Source organism: Staurois parvus, unplaced genomic scaffold (assembly GCF_062004578.1).
Source record: "Staurois parvus isolate SC_StPar_1 unplaced genomic scaffold, SC_StPar_1.0 ptg001302l, whole genome shotgun sequence".
Classification (NCBI taxonomy): Eukaryota; Metazoa; Chordata; class Amphibia; order Anura; family Ranidae; genus Staurois; species Staurois parvus.
Genome location: NW_028319098.1, coordinates 3,188,031 through 3,209,311, shown reverse-complemented (window position 1 = coordinate 3,209,311; position 21,281 = coordinate 3,188,031). Strand labels below are relative to the sequence as shown.

General features: G+C 40.3%; 1 protein-coding gene across 1 annotated transcript in view; it reads right to left on the bottom strand.

The window, feature by feature from the left end:
- ZNF704 (zinc finger protein 704) overlaps positions 1 to 21,281 on the bottom strand; it is a 160,436-nt gene that overhangs the window by 17,914 nt on the left and 121,241 nt on the right. The window contains exons 3-7 of the mRNA XM_089661000.1: positions 20,302 to 20,402; positions 18,161 to 18,390; positions 9,220 to 9,320; positions 7,588 to 7,852; positions 5,731 to 5,829 (exon numbers count right to left, since the gene is read on the bottom strand). Coding sequence (XP_089517126.1) covers positions 5,731 to 5,829; positions 7,588 to 7,852; positions 9,220 to 9,320; positions 18,161 to 18,390; positions 20,302 to 20,402 — 796 coding nt within the window. The remainder of the gene's footprint in view (positions 1 to 5,730; positions 5,830 to 7,587; positions 7,853 to 9,219; positions 9,321 to 18,160; positions 18,391 to 20,301; positions 20,403 to 21,281) is intronic.

Below are 21,281 nucleotides of genomic sequence, written 5' to 3'. Positions count from 1 at the left end.
CTCTGTAGCTTGAGATCATCTCTTTTTGGTAAGAGACTTGCTTGTTTTTTTGAGGAGCACCATTTGTGCGAACGGAAGCACAAAGTATAAAGTTTTACAGCACAGAGCATTTTCTTTCCACGACTGATTTGGGGACTTCATTAATTTACTTATATTTTGTATATGAATTCTTTATATATTGTTTATTTATGTATTGATTTACATGTTTATGTTTATATTGGCGTTATATATTGGTTGTGGGCACTTTTTATAGGGACACATAACATTGATTGTTTTGTATTTTATATATTTAAAGGGACAGCACACTATTTATTGAGATTGACAAACCTTTAATATAACCTTTACTATGACAAAGGATTCCAAGAGCTAAGGAGAGAGCATCAGAGCTGTTTGGTTAAATGCACTGCTTGTCTTACTAAGGCAGAAACTTAAACTGAGCATCTGCGAGACACTGACGATCATTTAGCTATGCAAAGAACAGCCTTTGATTAAGAAATCAGGCCAAAAGAATTAACCTGTTCTGGACCTCAAGTGAAGGTGATATGCCCTAAAACACTTGAACATACTGTAGTTCCTTGAGCATATCTCCCCTCCTGCTTATTTGACAGCTAGGACCTGCTCAGCATCACATCAGCAGCTGTAGCTACTGTTCTTGTGTAAAATGAGAACTGCAGATAGTATCTGCTGGTGTCATTGAGCAATACAATGTACAATAGTGGACAAGATTCACAGTGACTGGGATCACCAGCAAAAGCACTGGGAAGTAAAAGAAGCACAGAATATCGCATAATAGCTGCTTAGACGAAGTGGAAAAGGAGGCACAACAGCTAGTATCCAGTATGAGGTCTAACCAACCATCTTTGGAGTGCAAGTCTGCTGTTACCCCTTGCAACAGGAATCCTGTGTTACCTGCAGGGGGTGCCAGTGGGTCCGGAAAGTCTGCAGTGTCACTCTGTGATATTATACCATGGATAATAGACAGTGCTCTCAAGTGAAGGCTTTGACACCTGCCCTGGGATCTGCTAAGACTTGTCATTTATGGGACTAATCCCAATGAAATGGTAGTATGTCCAGCTGAGAGATCCATATTACATATGGACCTGGTGTGACACAGATTAAAACCCAGTCTGCGGCAAAGGCAGGGACTGAAAAGGACATAATAACTCTGTTTTTGCCAAAGATAATCCAGCAGAGTGCTGGGAGAGCTATACTAGGGGTGACCAAGGCAGTCTGTGTGCCATGTTCCCTAGTGACAGTAACAGGTGCTGCAGAGTTGCGCAGGGAAACCTCCCCGGAGCCAGTAATGGTACCAATGATTTCTCAAGTCAACTGTGGAGCTGCCCAAATGGACAAGAGGCAGAAGCAACCCACAAAAGCTGCCGATATGTCTAGGCATGATAATAATGCTGAAGTAACAGTTGAAACTGTGGTTCTGAAAAATAATTTGCAGTTGAAATTGTGGTTCTGAAAAATCATTTGCAGACTCCGCTAAAAAGTCAGCACCCCCTTCACATTCTGCAAAATACTTACAATAGGCAGCCAGAAGAGTGTTTTTGGGTGTTGGTACCTACCAACCCCAGAAGTATCGATAGCCTTTGGAAGAGATCAGTCATAGTGGCAGAGAATTCTGCTTTAGATAGACAAGTTGAATGTTGTATGTTTGTGCAGCAGCTTGAATGAGGGGGATGGAGCAGTATTAGTGGACGACCTCCCTTCGTAACAAGGGACATGCTAGCAACCTGAGAGGTACTTGGAATTTCTTCAGGGACTGCAGCAGAAATTCTATTGTTTGCCCCATGTTCTCCCACTTCTGAGCACCTGTAATCTGCCATTGATAAGTGGGGATCTTCCCCCACAGGGTGCTCACAGAATGAACATAAACTGAGGAGGTTCAGTGTGTCTGGTCTTAAGGAATTGCAATAACCTAGGCGCTTAGTTCCTGTGGCTGTGTCCCTGAGCTATCAGGTGAGTTGGAAAATGAACAGCTTGAATAGTTAGCAGAAATGGCAGTCTGATGTATGCAGTCCAGGGTCTTATGAGCACTGCTTCACTAGCCAGAGAGGAACTTCTGACAGTGAGGTGGAAGAAAGAACTGCAAATTTTAAATAAGTAAACCCTATAATGAGGCCAAGTAAGCAAGGCAATAATAGTCAAGGCAAAAACACCCAAAGTGTAGATAGCCCCATGACCTGTGCCCTCAAAACTGCTTGTGTGGGATATAATGCAGTAACTACTCTGTAAGGTAAATTGAAACCCTGTTTTACCCTATTCATGTCACTGGTTCAATCTAGTGTTCAGACTTTGCTTGTGATGGTGTGCATACCACCAAAGGAATCTTCAGGATCTGGGTGCCAAAGGGATAGGCCATGGCCCTGGATCTGTATAGCACCCTGCAGCTAACTCACTCATTGCACCACATACCAAGGTGAGCATGGAATTCAGGATCCAGAGCCTGAAGCAAACATTACAGGCTGGCTGAGGAATTGAGGGGTCCAGGTATGGTTCCCTAGATATACTGTACATTGAAGTTACCAGATCGTGAAACTGCTAGCGAGCTGTAATGTAATAAACAGTTTAATCCTGATAGAAGTGTCAGTTCAAGAAAGGCGTAAAATTGGACAAAAATAGAACAAATCTTCTACAGCAGGAGAAGAGATTTATCATTCAAAGACACTAGAAATATATTGCTCAACAGAGTGGGCGGGGATATATGGGTACACTACTGGGTGGTTCCCAGCAAATGTTTTGCCATTGTCCAATCACCTGAAGCTAGCAGCAAGTAGCCCATGGTCTAAGAGTCAACTCTGAAAAAGATATAATTAAATAATCGTATCAAGATATCAAGAAATCAAAGAGTCCATAGTGGAAATGTAAAAATTGTTCTGGTCCTTAAGGGTTATAGAGGTGCAAGAGCTGAAGTAGTTAAAACATGAAAAAAGAGCCTAAAGCTTAATCTGCTGACTCAAAGACAAACTATTATTATGCCTGAAAATATTTTTTAAATGTATTTCTTCGGCCTGACCATTAATCACCTATTCTGTGTTACCATGCAGGCAGTCCCCGAGTTAATAACATCTTACATAAGACTCATACTTAAGAAAGGCGGCCATCTTGCTGCTCACCACATGCTGGCACCTACTGTCCTGCGGACCTCTCAGAAATCCCACATTACTGCATGACCAGTTAACCCTTACCTATCCTATCCAAAACATAAAAATATTTTTTTGGCTGGAGTTACACTTATAAAATGTAGCTGTTCAAACTTAAATACAAATTCAACTTGAAGTGTTACTAAACCTAGGACCCTGCATTCACTATATCTGATCTCCCACAGTACACACAACATAGAAATGAAATTATTTTAGTAAATATAAACGGCTAAATACCTTTTCTCATCAGCGTGTGACTTCAGCAGAGCACTGGTTAAAGCTTGTAGGAGTTTTCTTTCTGTTCTAGGAGGATGCAAAACCCCTGACCCTCTGTCTGGACAGTGCGGATTGGCTCTGTGCTTATCACATGCACTCGCCAAAGAAAAAAAAAAACCTCTCTAGCAATATACACTAAGCTGAGCATGTGCTACGGGTTTAGTCTGTCTTATCAGAAGGACATTTGAACAAGAGGAGGGGCAGAGAAGAAAGGACCAAACAGACTTTTTACACAATGCAGAGGATTAACCCCTTAGGTTCCACAGTGACTATAACAAGCATGCTTTACTGCATATACAGACTGATTTTACTGTTGTGGGTTTAGTAAGACTTTAAGAACAAATCTACAGAACTTATCTTGTTCATAACCCAGGGACTGCCTGCATCTTCAAAAGGTCTATTCAAACAAACAGGGTGGGACTATCGTACCTCCTTTGTCTGGGTACTGTATACGAATTCTAATAGTTAAAAAAATAAATTATGCACAAAATAAAGCTGGTCTGTTCGGGTTCTACAAAGGGCTCCACAGCTGTGATCTATTGTAGTCACACTCTTGGAATAAATACAGAATAATGAGGTAGGAATAATGGCAATTCTGTTGTCTCGCCATAAAGTCAACAATTACATTCATGAACTACCCAAACAATTAAACAATTTCTAAGCTCAAACAAGTGACAAGTTAATGAATACTGTGGTGCAAAAGATGTGATTTTCCAGCCATGCTTAATTTTTGGTCTGGGTATGGTGCCATTGTTAAGCACTAAAATGGCAAAGCCTATGAACGAGGACTATAGTTGGATCCTTCATGGAGGATCGTATGAATTTTTGCTAAGGTTTCTAGATGTAATTAGAATTTTTATTCAACTTCCTCTTTTGTATGTATGAAATAACCATGCTCCCTATATAGAATCCAGATTAATATATTGAAATCCCAGAGGCACCTATGGGTATTATCGTATGACATTTGTGCCAAGCAGGCCAGAAGTGCAATGCTGCCACAAGGGAAAAGCGTTTGATCTAGCAGATATCATGACCAGGACTTGATAAAAGAGAACTTTTAATTGTTAAATGATATGATGCCAATCAACTTTCCTTACACATGTAAGGCACAGGATACAGATATAGTTATAAAAATGTACTAATAAGGAGCTGGTTAATGCAAAAGATTAGTTTTCGCATATAATTTTACACATTATAGCAGTGAAGAAGGAACAAAGGGATATATTACCATATTATGGAAATATCATGCGTATTGTTCTTTTCATAGACCATCATTTATACCTATTTATACCTATCCATCACCTCTGATCCCCTCTGCCACTCTGATCTCTCTCAGCGCCTCTCTTTGCTCTAGATGCCACAATCACATGCTTCTTCCTACTTCTTGAACAGGCTAAGATGTCTGCCTCCACTTTCTTTTCAAAAATATTATGGCCTTCTATGCTCTGCTCCTCCCCTGATATCCTTGACGTCTAATGCCTAATTTCATCCATTTTCTTGGTTTGGATAGAATAGAGAAGGACTAAAACTTTTGTCAAATGTTATTGCTCTTGATGATTGGGTGATTTTTTTTCACGCTTCCTTTCCACATGACAGGTGTCAGGTAGAACAGGAAGTGAGGGAACATCCATGCAGCAAGGATACAGGCAATAATTAGAATAGTTTTTTTTCTTGCTTCCTCTCTGTCTGCACATAGAACAGAAAGTGAGTGGAAATCTCTTTAAAAACCTGACAGAGGTTACTGACTAACCCTTTAATATCCTAAACATTTAACTGTAGATGGGCTTTAAGCTATTAACAGATAGGAGCTAACCATTACCTAGTACAGCTGACTGTAGCTGGATCAGGAGACAGCTTATTTTCTGTGATATGTTTTGTAACCCTGTGTAACTGAAATTTTGCTATAACTACTATATTTGATGTCTTCCAGACAAGTACAAATTTTTGCTTGCTGTTACAATGACCCATACTAAGACTTTTTTTTTATCACCATGCGTCTTTTCTGCCATGTAATATGTGTGTTGTACTCATCTATTGGGAATTGGTATACTTGTTTACGGTCATACCATGGATCACATTGGATCTGTGTATCAATATTGTTTTTCTATTCTAATGTGAAATTAATATTTTTTCTTTAAATGTTTAATAACAGCAGATTAAATATATCTGATGTATTCAACTGTCCTACTCTTGATTGTTTACTTTCCTTGCCCATTGTTTCCACTATATGTCTTGAATTTTCACCATTGATGTGGTCTGCTCCACTCAGTATTCCTAAATATTTCCTTCTATTATGTTTACTCACTGAGGTGCCATTAAAAGTAGTTTGAGGCAGGAGTCGAGGAACACTGAAGTTGTTGACATTATTTTGCCTTGAGTTTGGAATGTTCACTGAAGGCGTAGCCTAAAAGAAAACAAAAATATTCTATATAATTATCAGGCATTCGTTTAAAAATCACAAATCAGTTAATTACAAATAATGTGAACCTGTGGGGGACAAAATTCTAATAGTGTGCGGACTTTAAATAGGTGCCTCCAAGTGTCTGCAGGCCATCCGAGCTCCTTTGTAGACCATTCCAGGACCCTACATACACAGAGTTTTGGGGTCAATGACACTGATCCCCTCTTTCCTTCCACACTTTCTAACCCTTACTATTGGCTAGCAAGGTCCATCACAGTGATCGGCTAATAGTAAAGCTTGAGAGTGAGGTGGGGTCAGCAACTAAGAAGCACTTACTGTATGTTTTAGTAACCCTCCGCTAGTCTACAAGAGATCTGAGATGGTGTCAGGTATGAATAGGTGTCTGCTATTTATAGTACTGTAGAAATGTTTACCCCCCCCAAGTTTGATTAATTTCTGGCTAATGCCACAGTGCTTTTAGTAGAGAAGTTGCATTCATCTAAGGAATAGCCACAAGATGAAATGCAACCCATGGTTTTCTGTCTGAAATATATTAGTGAGAACACCTATATCTTTCAATTTAAATACGTAACTCAGAATTGGAGCAAACATGACAACAATGAAAGATATTCTGATCATATTGAATCCCTTAAAAAAATAGCACATCTATGGCTTTCCTGCTATCGAATTGTTGGTATCTTGTCGAGCTGTAAGACGACTGTTGAACAAACCTTGAACGTTATCAGATGATGAGGTGGCCGAAAAGAACTTACCTCTATATGGGGGAGCTGGTTCCAGTTATTGACAGACAAGCAAAACAATACAGAACAGATGCAAGAGATATCTTCTTTCTGACAGCTTGTCCCATTTCAGACCCACCCATCTCAACAGATATAAAGACCAAGCTAAAAGCCATAGATCAATTACAACTAAGAACTAATCGGAGATTTTTGCTGTTCTAAATTCCCTCTCTTACTCATTTTCCCGACCTTCAGACTGAGCAGACGAGCTTCTTCCTGGTATCCCCATTCTCATATTGGTCTTCAGCTTCAAGCCAAAACAAGCAGAGGACACTGGGTCCTCCTTGCCCTTGAAGCCATTTCTTTGTGGTGATGAGTTTTGATCTTTCCTTGTGATGGTGAACGCTCATATCCCGAATTCAGTGCAGTGTTGTTAAGCATGTCTTCCAGGACTGGGAATTAAAAATGAATGATGGACAGTGTATAGGGTCAAACAGAAAATGGTAAAGTAAAAATGTATGGGACCTCTTAGAGCCAAAATTAAAGACTTGTCAATTAATGTATTCAGCTTATATATGTAGATTAATTATTATTGGTGGAGAGCTGACTAAATGACCATTTAGGAGCACACCATAAAACATTGAATTAAATGTCTTTCATTGCTAAATTCAAAAGAAATCACTAAATGTAACACACTTTATTTTTTCCAGATGGAGTACAAATCTTACACCATGTAATTTATCCATATTTGGCACCACCATTTCTCTTCTTTTTGAAATTCCTGGCATTGTTTATACATACAGGTGTTGTGGCAGGACAAAAAAGTTGCCCCATCATGATATATATGATGGGAAGTGAGTAAACTCTTTCCAACACAGCAGGTAAGTGAATGCGAATTCATAAATATATCCAAACCTGAATTTCACAATAAAACTTTATCAGCATTATGAACCTCGCTATGTGGTAGGTAACAATAATTTTTCTTTATAGATATTAACTTACATTAATTTTCATGGTTTACCTGATAAGCATGATCTGAATTCACTAAGTAATAGGTGTTTGGAGCTGATCTACTCAGACAGGTGTTTAGCTTGGTGTCTGTCTTGGTATAGATGGTTTCATAACTTCCAGCACTAGGAAGGAGTACTGTAGACGGAACCGATGCATAGGTTGGAGATACAGCAGACAGGCTGTAGAATCCTTCGGTGCCAGAGTCATTGTTTAGTCTGATCTCTGTATAGTAGAAGTCTTCTTCACCATCACAATCATCAGATTCTCCACTGCGGCTGAAGAGAGAAACATTGAATTAAGAATCTCAAAATTATCTCTCTAAGCTTTGCAGGTCATGTGTGTGTATGAAAAATACAAAGACATGACTAGTAACACATACCAGTGGTACTTCCTGAATACTTCTGAATACAAAGGAAGATTCAGAATACAGTATGTATAGAACAAAAATTCCCCAATACATTATGTAGTACTATCTGGCAGCCCCTATGTCACTACAGAACACAGTAATGATCTTGGAACTGGTGAATGGAACCAGATGAGTGCAGATTGGTGGTGTGGGCAGGAGGACATATACTGTAAGTATTAAAGTGGTTGTAAACCCTTACATATACCCAGTGAACAGAGTGGCCTCAAGTGATACACAGAGATTAAACAAATCTTCCTACATAAGTTGTACCTGTTTATCTGCAGTATCCTCTTTTCTACATCCGTGCAAAGTGCTGAATTTTAGAGCTTGTCTGGGAGTTTAGAAAAAAGGGAGCAGAGAGCTGAAGTTACACTCTGCAAAGCTCAGTGAGGAGATGTCTGAGAGCTCTATGGGGGGAAGTGACACACAACCTCCACACAGCTCACAGGAACAGAGCTGTCTATCTGCTGGAGGTCCCTCCCCTATCAACATTTTTCACTTGGTGTCAGAAAAACGTGTTAGAAGTGATTCATGTCGATAGCAGAGGAACAAAGCAGCAGACAGGAATTACACTTAGTGCTTTTAATTGAGACATGTACACTTTATAGAGGGATATGCTTTGTTTATATTTCATGTCTACAATCACTTTAACTCTTTTCTTTACAGCCATTAAAAAAATCTTCCAGCAAATTAAAATATATACATAAGCTCTAATAAAAATAAAAATAAAGCATCTTTGCTAAGTGAATTTTTCAATATATATAATCAATTATATTTGGTCAAGAAATAACATTTTAGCCATGTGAGCATACAATTATTGTACTGTGGATAATGCTTTATACTGTATCTGTTCTCTTTTTTTTAGTTCAGAGCAGTACACAACAACACTAATGGGCTGCAGAGAACATCTCCCATTAGCTTGCACCTTTTAATGGAACTATTGGCTTTATTGACAGATTTGTAGATTTTTACAGACAGTTTATAGACAGATTTGTTTGGTTTCTGTCCAGCTTCTTCTCTTGGTATTCCAGAGAAAATGGAAGGTAAAGTAAAGCTTAAATTCATTAGGCTTACTGTATTTCCCTAAGCTACAAAGATCACAATTTGCCATAAGGACTATTATTTTCAGCAATGAGGACAAATGAGATCCTAAAATAACAGTTACATAGCTGAAAATACCAGATGCCATAGCTAATCAATTTGAACCAACAGACTACAAGTATTGTAATAGGTTACCCAAGGTGAATGGTCCGAATGTGTTTCTTGATCCCAGCAGCAGTGCTTAGAATTTTCCCACACTTTTTCCACAGACATTTGAACATCACTTTCATTGAGTTCTGTGAATAAACAGGGCACATTGTAATGGATCTTTACAAACATATGAATAATATAAAAAGACAGAAAAGCTGTAGAGCTCATTCACACTTATAATGGCCATTAGTGTAGGTTCACAGGATTGCTTTGTTTATAATGGTGCTGGTGCAGTGGGTTGATGTGATTTGCCCAAAAAGTTCTAGTCCTCATGTCCTCATGCTTTATAGGGGCATTCAAGTGGAATGGCAGTGTGCGTCAAAGTAGGACAACCCATCTGCTGAAGGCAATAAAAATGCACAGGAAAATGCAGACACATATGATAGGTGTGAAAATTTAAAGTCCCTAGCCAGCATGATAAAAAGTGTGCTGTTCATGATAACAAATGTTTTGGAACACATCATATTGTGAGATGTCAGTTAAATAAAAAAAAAAACCCACATTCTAAAAAAGACACAAAAAAACACCTACTGTAAAATACAATCACCTGTAATTGTAATGAGTTTGTAAAAATCTGGAAGATTGCCTAACGCAAAAATATCCTTTGCCCATCCATAGCAAAGCATAACGTTAGTTTATTTCCCCTCCCTAGTGGCACATACTAACCTTTGTTCATTCCTCCACTGCTCCATTCTACTGCTAAGAGCAAAAAAATACCTCTTACATCCACGCATAGGGGATCATGTGATTCACTCCACTTCCCCTCATGTGACAGAGCTCGGCCAGTCACAGTTACATGACATGAAGTAATTGTCAGTCAAACTGTCACAGCACTGAAAAATGTCCTGGACAGCAGGGGGTGTAACATGCCCATATTGGTGTAGTTAAAAATGTCTAAAGCATGATAAAATGGCATTCCTACAAGTGTTTGCTTTCTGTATTCCAGCCATTATTTGATAAGTGAATAAAAGGCACCCTGCTTTCTCTAGCAGTTGGCACCAAGGATAAGGGTCCAGTATGTAATTTGAGGGTCTGAAACATAATTTTAGGGGGGACCCCATTTTTGTTTTCAAAAGTTTTTTATTTCAAAATTGCAAAATTTTACAATGACAGTAACAAGACGTTATAGAGCATAAAGTCGGACAAAACATACGGCATTTACATCAGAAATAAAAAGAAATGCCTTAAGTGACAGACAATGGGCTGACAATCAACTGAAACATACAGAAAAAAAAAGAAATAACAAAGGAACAGAGAATACTAGTAAGATGAAAAAAAAAGAGAAGGAGAACAGAAGAGTTGAAGAAGAAAAAGGAGAAAGGATAGAAAGAGGGAGAAAAAGAAAAGAGACTGATAGGAGACCCAGGAGACCAAGGAGAGAAGGTAGTGCTTAATCAAGTTTGAGAAGAAGGTAATGCTATCTTCATAAAGGATGCCCACGGTTCCCATGTGAGGTCAAACATAGATTGTCTATCATTAATCACGCAACCGTTTCATGGATCATAATCCAGGAAATCTTATTTAACTCCATTTTTTTGTTATTGGTCAATGATTGTGTCTGCACAATGCACTGTGGAAAGTTTGGCTTGGCGGTTCTCATCAAAAATCCTGAAATTTCAGATTACATCCTTCAAACAAGCGAAATATGGTCTGAGCCCTGTGTTCATCTCTATTGATTATAAATGTTTACTATGAGCATTTATGATATGTTGGAAATACTTCTGGAATCAGGAAAGCATCAGGCCTAGGAGAAATACTACTGGTAGCATGTTGCAATGCTGAGGTGATCCTTATTCTATGCTGCCACACACACATATAAATATATACTGTAAACACTGCTCAAAAAATTAAAGGAACACTTTTAAAACACATCAGATCTCAATGGGGAAAAATATTATGGTGGATATCTATACTGATATGGACTGGGTAATGTAATGGAACATAAGGTAGCCCCATCGTTTGATGGAAATAAAAATGATCAACCTACAGAGGGCTGAATTCAAAGACACTCCAAAAATCAAAGTGAAAAAATGATGAAGCAGGCTGGTCCATTTTGCTGAAATTTCATTGCAGCAACTCAGAATGGTACTCAGTAGTTTGTATGGCCCTCACGTGTTTGTATGCATGCCTGACAATATCAGGGCATGCACTTAATGAGACAACGGATGGTGTCCTGGAGTATTTCCTCCCAGATATGGACCAGGGCATCACTGAGCTACTGGACAGTCTGAGGTGCAACCTGACAGCATTGGATGGACCGAAACATGATATCCCAAAGGTGCTCTATTTGATTTAGTTCAGGCGAGCATGGGGGCCATTCAATGGTATCAATTCCTTCATCCTCCAGGAACTGCTTGCATACTCTCGCCACATGATGCTGGACATTGTCGTGCACCAGGAGGAACCCGGAACCCACTGCGCCAGCATAGGTTCTGACAATGGGCCCAAGGATTTCATCCCGATACCTAATGGCAGTCAGGGTGCAATTGTCTAGCCTGTAGAGGTCTGTGTGTCCCTCCATGGATATGCCTCCCCAGACCATCACTGAGCCACCACCAAACAATCATGCTGAACGATGTTACAGGCACCATAACGTTCTCCACACCTTCACCAAACTCTTTCACGTTTGTCACATAAGCACAGGGTGAACCTGCTCTCATCTGTGAAAAGCACAGGGTGCTAGCGGCGGACCTGCCAATTCTGGTGTTCAATGACAAATGCCAATCGAGCTCTATGGTGCCGGGCAGTGAGCACAGGGCCCACTAGAGGATGTCAATCCCTCAGGCCACCCTCATGAAGTCTGTTTCTGATTGGTCAGAGACATTCACACCAGTGGACTGCTGGAGGTCATTTTGTAGAGCTCTGGCAGTGCTCATCCTGTTCCTCCTTGCACACAGGAGCAGATACGGTCCTGTCCAGATCTCCTAGAGTAACTGCCTGTCTCCTGGAATCTCCTCCATGCTCTTGAGACTGTGCTGGGAGACACAGCAAACCTTCTGGCAATGGCACGTATTGATGTGCCATCCTGGAGGAGTTGGACTGCCTGTGCAACCTCTGTAGGGTCCAGGCATTGCTTCATGCTACCAGTAGTGACCCTAGCCAAAAGCAAAACTAGTGAAAAACAGTCAGAAAATATGAGTAGGGAAAAAAATGTCAGTGGCCTCCACTTGTAAAACCATTCCTGTTTTGGGGGTCATCTCATTGTTGACCATCCAGTGCACCTGTGGTTAATTTCATTAACACCAAAGCAGCTGAAACTAATTAACAACCCCCTCTGCTACTTAACTGACCAGATCAATATCCCAGGAGTTTAATTGACTTTATGCTATACTCTGAGATATATATATATATATATATATATATATATATATATATAGTGCCTTGAAAAACTATTCATACCCCTTGAAATATTCCACATTTTGTTATATTACAACTAAAAACGTAATGTATTTTATTGGGATTTTGCGATTTTAAGTGATAGACCAACAAAAAGTGGCACATAATTGTGAAGTGGAAGGAAATGATTTTCAAAACTTTGTAGAACCAGCTTTTGCTGCAATTACAGCTGCAGATCTTTTTCTGGATGTCTCTAACAGATTTGCACATCTAGAGAGTGAAATTTTTGCCCATTCTTCTTTGAAAAATAGCTCAAGCTCTGTCAGATTGGATGGAGAGCGTCTGTGAACAGCAATTTTCAAGTCTTGCCACAGATTCTCAATTGGATTCAGGCCTGGACTTTGGCTAGGCCATTCCAACACATGTATATGCTTTGATCTAAACCATTCTATTGTAGCTTTGGCTATATGTTTAGGGTCATTGTCCTGCTGGAAGGTGAACCTCCACCCAAGTCTCAAGTCTTTTGCAGACTCTAACAGGTTTTCTTCTAAGATTGCTCTGTATTTGGCTCCATCTACCTTCCCATCAACTCTGACCAGCTTCCCTGTCTCTGCTGAAGAAAAGCATCTGCACAACATGATGCTGCCACCACCATGTTTTACAGTGTGGATGGTGTGTTCAGTGTTAGTTTTCCACCACACATTGTGTTTTGCTTTTAGGCCAAAAACTTCTATTTTGGTCTCATCTGAGCAGAGCACCTTCTTCAACATGTTTGCAGTATCCCCCACATGGCTTCTGGCAAACTGCAAACTGGACTTCTTATAGCTTTTTTTCAGCAATGGCTTTCTTCTTGTCACTTTTTCATAAAGGCCAGATTTGTAAAGTGCACAACTAATAGTTGTCCTGTGGACAGATTCTCCCACCTGAGCTATGGATATTTCCAGCTCCTCCAACGTTACCAAGGGCCTCTTGGCTGCTTCTCTGATTAATGCTCTCCTTGCCGGCCTGTCAGTTTAGGTGGACGGCCATATCTTGGTAGGTTTGCAGTTGTGCCATACTCCAGTTGTGCCATACTTCCATTTTCAGATGATGGATTGAACAGTGCTCCGTGAGATGTTCAAAGCTTGGCATAATTTTTTATAACCTAACCCTGCTTTAAACTGCTCCACAATTTTATCCCTGACCTATCTGGTATGTTCCTTGGTCTTTATGATGCTGTTTGTCCACTAATGTTCTCTAACAAACCTCTGAGGGCTTCACAGAACAGCTGTATTTATACTGAGATTAAATTACACACAGGTGGACTCTATTTACTAATTAGGTGACCTCTGAAGGCAATTTGTTCCACTATATTTTAGTTAGGGGTATCAGAGTAAAGGGGGCTGAATACAAATGCACGCCACACTTTTCAGATATTTATTTGTAAACAAATGTTGAAAATCATTTATTATTTTCCTTCCACTTCACAATTATGTGCCACTTTGCGTTGCTCTGTCACAAAAAATCCCAATATAATACATTTATGTTTTTGGTTGTAACATGACAAAATGTGGAAAATTTCAAGGAGTATATATATACAGTATATCGCTGATTTGTTTTAGGAGGGTGCTCCTGGTCACAGAGTGACGACTGGGAGCCAGTAGAATGGGCTCCCGATCACATGATCACTGTGACAGCCAATCATGGTGATCATATACGGAAAAAAATTAGGAAAAGGTAGACGTGTACTTACATCTTCCCCTACTGCCACATAAAGTAAATGTTACCGGTGAGTCGTGCAACTAGTTTAACCTATGTTTAATTGAATGTCACTTCTTTATTCTAATTTTATCAGTGTAAGGTACTGATAAAAGAATTGCTGTGTTTTTATTGCCCTACATGTGACCTTTTAGCAGTGTATAGCAGCTAATCTATGTGGGTAAATGATTATTTTATTTAATTTCTTAAACATAAATTAATTCATTCATGCATTCAATTTCTTGTCTCTTAGTTCATGAGCGCTGCAGGGGTGGCCCATTAAATCTGGTTTCATGCATTAAGGTTTATTTTGCGTTCTCAAAGAGTTAATTGAATTCTAAAATGTGTCAAAACCAGGCTATGTTTTTCAGGAGCATTGTGTGATGGTATGGTAAAAAGCTCACATTAACATTCCACAGGAGATACAGTGTGACATATAACACCTGTACATACATTAAAGAACATTCAACTCATAAAGCAGTGTGCGTTGACACCAGTGTGGAGGATAGTGTGATCTCAGAATGATAAATGGATTGTGCTTCATCAATTCGACCTTGAGACTTCACATTTCTGAAAAGCGGAATTATTGGGGAAGGCTCTCAGAATTTAAAGTTTTTAAGATCTGAATAATAAACAGCCTGGCAGTGCCACACAACATTTCTTACAGTCACATTTTAGGCTCACCCACCCTAACACATACTGAGTGGTGTATTTATAACAACTCATCATTATACAGTCCTTTAAATTAAAGTGGTATTATACCCAAAAACAGACAAATTATATTGCAGCTTACCAATTCTTAGATGTGATGGCTGTATTAACTTTTCTTTTTTAGGCTTTCTTTCTTTTATTTTCATCTTGTAAGGGCTCATGTACAGTGCAGCTGATAAACTGACAATCAGGAGCTGTTCAGCATTTTTTCAGCAGCCCCTGAACTCTCCCTAATGTTGTCCATGTACAAATAGTCATTTACAGGCAGTTAAGTTTACAGTCATTTTTTGAAACGCACCAAAAAATGTTTGCTGGCGTTTCAAACGCCAAACACTTGTAAACACGTTTAAACGCTTGTAAACACAGTTAACCGCGTTTATAAGCATTTGTGTTTAAAAGCGTTTTTTAACTGTTCCATGTCCAGATGTTGTCCAGAGCCTTTTTTCATCATCAGAAATGCATGCAAAGCGTTTTCCATGTATTCAAATGGACCTAGTACACCAGCGCAGTCAGTTCCAGGTTTTGCGTGGAAACTGTGGAAAAATGGTAGAACGTGCCACATTATGCCCATGATGGGATCCACAGTGAATACAACCAGAAAAGACAGGTCATCTCAACACATACTGCTCTCTCTGCTTCTGCTCTCTCTATTCATCTCAAAATTTCTGAAATAGTTAATTTTTTACTATTTTTCAGTGCATTCTGGGCATTTGGGAAGGTCTCCTGAGGTTATCTTTTAAAAACGCCTCTAAATGAAAACGCACATAAACACGCATAAACACGGTATGCAAACACGGCTAAACTGACGGTTTTTAACCTACATTTTCCAGCAGTCAGTTTCCATCATTCAAAAGAGTTTTACAAATGCCCCGTGTACATGAGCCCTAATCTGGCCAGTAAGTCTGTTTTCAACAGAACACGCTCTCCTGCAAATGTATCAGTTAAAAGTGTTGAAACAAACCATTTACCTTTGACAGAGGAGCTTGATCAACTTTTATTTATTCATGTAAAACCGTAAAAAAAACTGTCGCTGTAACTGCTTGTGTAACTGCATGTGAGCTGGAATGTGGCTTCAATTTGTGCAAAATGTATCTAAATCTGCGATTCCATCTAACACTCCCCTCCCCTTGACTAGTGTAGGCACTCTAATATGGGAGGTGTCTTACTGGCCAGATCACCAGGTGAAAACAGAGGGAAAAAGCCTAAAAAAAAGAAAACTAATGCAGCCACTACATCTAAGGATTGGTAAACTGGAATATATTACATTTCTGGTTTTGAGTTTAATACCACTTTAAAGACTTTCACAGACATACATGACATAGGCACTTACAAACAAAAGGCTTGGCAAAAATAATCTACACAGGCCTCTGCACACAGACATAATAATCTACTGATATTTATACACAAGATCATGCTGGCAGAAAGATTCTGAGTAAATTACACAAGTTATTTTCCGTAAAGATCCTGCCTATACATCCGTATAGGTGCATAAACGCATGCATAAATATACACGCATAAAAATATTAATTCTCTTCTAGCTGCCACTGTTGCAATTTATGCATATAGGCTCATATGTACTTGAGTAAACAAATTATTTGAACTCAGATATAGATTTTTTTTGCTCTGAATCACTGCATTACAGATCTTTATGCATCTTTATGAAGCTGTGTGCTGTGCACTGTCCCATAGACAACAATGTACCTGTCCTATTGCCATGTCCCAATTGGAGAAATGTATTTACCCCCACCAGAAAGGAAAACAAAGAAAAAGAAGGGGGTTTTGTCCATACATTCACTTTCAAGTGATATATCTTATAATATCGTTATGCAATAAAAGTTTGACCTTAAGAATCTGCTGTTAAAGGAAACTGTAAAAATAATGGTAAATATATAATATAAAAATGTTGGTGAAAAAATAAAAATAATAGTGAAAAGTATAGTATAAAATATAGGTGAAAAGCAGGGGTAGATCTACCTGAACAACATGGGAGAAGTCAAAGATCACCGTGCACAGTGTCAGCCAGTCTCACCTCCTCACACCAGATTTAAACCTTGAATTGCCGTACTACTGTGTCACAATCACGTGCTTTCCGTGGCAGTCATGGGTTTATATCAAGTGTTGAGAAGGCAATATATTGCCTCCTCACCACCTGTCAAACACACTTGGATCTCTTTGCAGAGGAGCAGTAGTGTCTGCTGCACTTGTGAATGAGCCCATAGCTGCATCCCGCAGTGGCACCCTTATGGCTTGTTCACATGTAAAGTTGGTTGGTGGTAAAACCCTGCAGTTGAGTCATGGTTTTACTGCCCCCCCGTCCCTACCCTCTGTAGCTGCTGAAGCAATAGCCAAGGGTATACACATGCTGCAGCTGGAATTACACCCCATGTTGCTTTTGGTGGGTGCTACCGCCTGTCAGTCAAGACCCATTCAAGTAAATGGGGCCACTCTGCAAGTGCCTCACACCTGCATGCTTCTGCGGGGTCCAAGGGGTTAAAGCATGTGGTGAGAAAGCAACACACTTCTGCCTGCTTAACCCCAACCATGACAGGGCATAGGAGCCAGCACTACAGAGCTACAGAGGAGACATCAACTTATGCAGCTCTTGCTCCCTACTACAGATCTAACTTTACATGTAGTCCCTCTGCATTGCACTCTGTTTGATGGTCTGGATGGCGGGTCAGCAAGCCCTGACGAGCGAGATCTACCAGACACCTGGCCAAGATCTACCGGTAGCTCACGGTCTACTGGTTGCTGACCCCTGGTGAAAGGTATAAAAATGTAAAAAAAAGTATTGGTGAAAAGCAGAAACACTGGCTAATAATATTAGGGCAAAAAATGAAACACATCAGTCAGGAGGAAAAAAAAAGTTCAACCAAAATAGAAAAATTAAAACTTGTACCAGCAAAATCCCAAACCCGCAGCTATAGTTTGTCCATTTAAAACCAAATCTAGTAATCTACTGAGTTGCCTAAAACCAGCTCATGTGGAAGACTATTCTACATTTTCACATATCTTACTACAAACCCATGCTGTATTACAGGAAGAAATGGATACCGATGACTCATGTAAAGAGCTACAGATTTTTTTTTAAATGTTCTAAATAAATAAAATAAATTATTAAAAATCACACAGTTAAGCTGACCTTTCTCTTTCTTGGGACAGGATCTTCAAACAGCAGGTTGCCATTGTCAGTATCATCAGCGTTGTCGTCTGGATGAGCTGTACATCGGTATTGTCTGAAGTTGTCTGCAAATAAAGGGGGTGATGGAGTTGATGGATTGGAATGGTCACTTGTGTTACTCCAGCTCCAGTAACCACTGCTGTCATGGCTGGATGGTGCGCACCCCGTCTCTTGCCATGATCCATTCACATCTGCCAATAGAAGGGTCACAGTATATGTACATGCTCATTGGAGAGGCAGATGTCTGCAGGAATTATTAAAGCTGATATTAAAAAAAATGCAACTGGGAAGATTTTTTTACATGCAGAAGAGACCTACCATCTTACCTTCCTGTCTGCAGATTTCTCTGTGTACACTGAGCTTTTGCATCTGCCAGGCGCTGGGTTTAACTCCTGTGCCCACACAAATGTCAAATTAGGAGCAGCAGCTGTGTACGTGCAGCTGCTGCATTCTGATTGGCATGAATGGGAGTGCCTGAACACCTGTACCTCCCATGCAGGCAAAACACAACCCTCACATGGATGTATACTAAGGGTAAATGACGTGGGGCACAGGCATGCGTCTCCCATGCAGGAACATGTTTTACTGGAATGGGGATGCACAGGTGGTTGTGTGCATGCCTGTGCTGGTGTCCCATATATTTCTATTGGGTCACGAGGCTGCACGGACACAGCAGCTACTGTATGTGCCAATATATCATACAAATGCATACGGATGTGGGTCCTCAAATGTGTTTTTGAGGGTTCTGTGATGCTTTTTTGAAGCTTTAATGAAGCTTGGCAAATGCCCTGTGTGTGTTAATTTTCTATTCGTTTTAAAGGGGCTTAGTAGAACCTTGGCTCAGCAGATCCCCAGCTCATTAGTAGCCCCATTCAGCAGATCCCCAGGTCATTCGTACCCCCACTCAGAAGATCCCCAGCTGATTAATACCCTCATTCAGCAGATCCCTCGCTCAGTAGTACCCCCAGCTCTGCTGATGCCCCCCCTTAATAGTACCTTCAGCTCTGCTAATCCCCCGCTCAATGTTAACCCTCAGCTCTGCTGATCCACCTCTCAACAGTAACCCCCAGCTCTGCTGATCCTGCTAGTTTCTCCTGCTGTGGTTTGCCAGTTCTGCTGATCCTAAACTGATCAGTCCTCTCTCTCCAGTCACCTCTCACCTTCCACTACAGCATTCTCACATTGCTCACCATGTATGCCATCTGCTAGTTACTCCTTTCTAGTCCAGGCCCTGCTCACCTTCCTGCGGCTCCTCGCTGCACACCACATGTGACGTCTGCACCAGACACCCCTAGAGTATATACACATGAACTGGAATGGAAAAGACTGCCTATGATGTCTTTCTGGTTCACTTGTTGGTTTCCCAGTGCATCCTGGGATATCTCATACTTCCAAATACAAAACAAAGCTAATTCTGAATACATGACCCTTAAATGCTGCAGGTGCTGCTAGAAAGCGCTGTGATAGACTTCTATGGAGGCTGGAGATGCCTTGAAGTACCAGGAAAGCAACATACAGTATACTTTTTGAAGCAAGGCAAGCACAACAGTGTAAACAGGTCTGTAATGTAACTATTTTATTTAGTGAGAGACATTTAAATTGGCATTCAGAGCTATTTAAAAAAAAACACATTTTGAAGGAGGTGTAAATTAGCCCTTAAAGACAGGCAAAATATCCATACCCAGCCTTGTGAAATATAATCTGTCAACATAAATGCCACACAGGTTTGTCATTGAAATGACTGTGGCATAGAAATGTTTGCATGTACTTTATATGCAGTTGTGTGTGATCACTGTATATTCTGAGCCTGTATTGGCCTTCTGACAGATCAGTATGGGAAGTAAACTTCGGTGGCACCTTGATCACTACATGTGACTTCTATAAAGATTTGTAAATTACGCAACTTATCAGCAGGTTATAATAAGGTCCCATTTATTGTTAAGAATATTGGTGGCAAGTACTCTCTTTGCTTTTTTTGCACTTGCTGCGAATTCTCCTTCCCACATGTATCTACCAAATTAGTTTAAAATTCAGAAAGAGCTTATTTTATTCTCTTTATATAATGGAGGAGAGGAGGAAACATTTCTGTAAACATTACATACCAGTAAGTCGAACTGAAGGATTCTGAACCAGCGGACTTGTAGACAAGCTGGTCAGTACCATAGCAGCTGTCACTTTATCCATGTCTATCTCTTCATATTTCCTAGAACACAGAAAAACATATCACTAGCATCGTATAGCCTACATCCAGCAATGCTAACTCAACAAGTCAAAGTAAAAATAACCATCAACCATAAACCACACTTTGGCATAGAGGTACAACCTGACTTTAGATAAACCATTACTTCCTTGCTGCTGCCATTAAAAGAAAACAATACAGCACAGAAATCAAAGAAAGCACTAGAACCTTGTGAGCTGCTAAAAATGTACACAACTTAACCTCTTGCTGCCCAGTCACTGTATTAAAACGGAGGCAGGGCGGCATGGCTGCACAAAAGCACATTTTCAAACGCCCCCGCCGACCCGCGGCTGTTACCATTTGATCCCTGAGGGATCAATCATTCGGTTTCAGCCAGTGATGTCCGGCTGAAATCGGATGATCGGTCCCAGTCCTATCCTGTCGGTGTTGACATTTACACAGGACAGGATAAGATGTCATTCTTCTCTGCCTGGGCACATTCCGTCCCAGAGAGAGAAGAAGACACAGTAAACGTAAGTAAAACACTACACATTTACAGTTAGAACACACCTAGGTCACATGTAACCCCCTGATCGCCCCCCAGTTAACCCCTCCACTGCCCTGTCCCCAGTGTCATTGATCACAGTGAACAGATTTTTACTGATCACTGTATCAGTGTCGTTGGTGACTTCCAATAGTGTTAGCGCCCCTCCCAGATAGCGCCAGTTTGCCCGCTAGTACACCAGTAATCCCATTTAACCCCTTGATCGCCCCCCCAGTTATAACCTTCACTGCCCTGTCACCAGTGTCATTGATTACAGTGAACAGATTTTTACTGATCACTGTATTAGTGTCACTGGTGATGTCCGATAGTGTTAGCGTCAGTTAGCGCTCCTCCCAGAT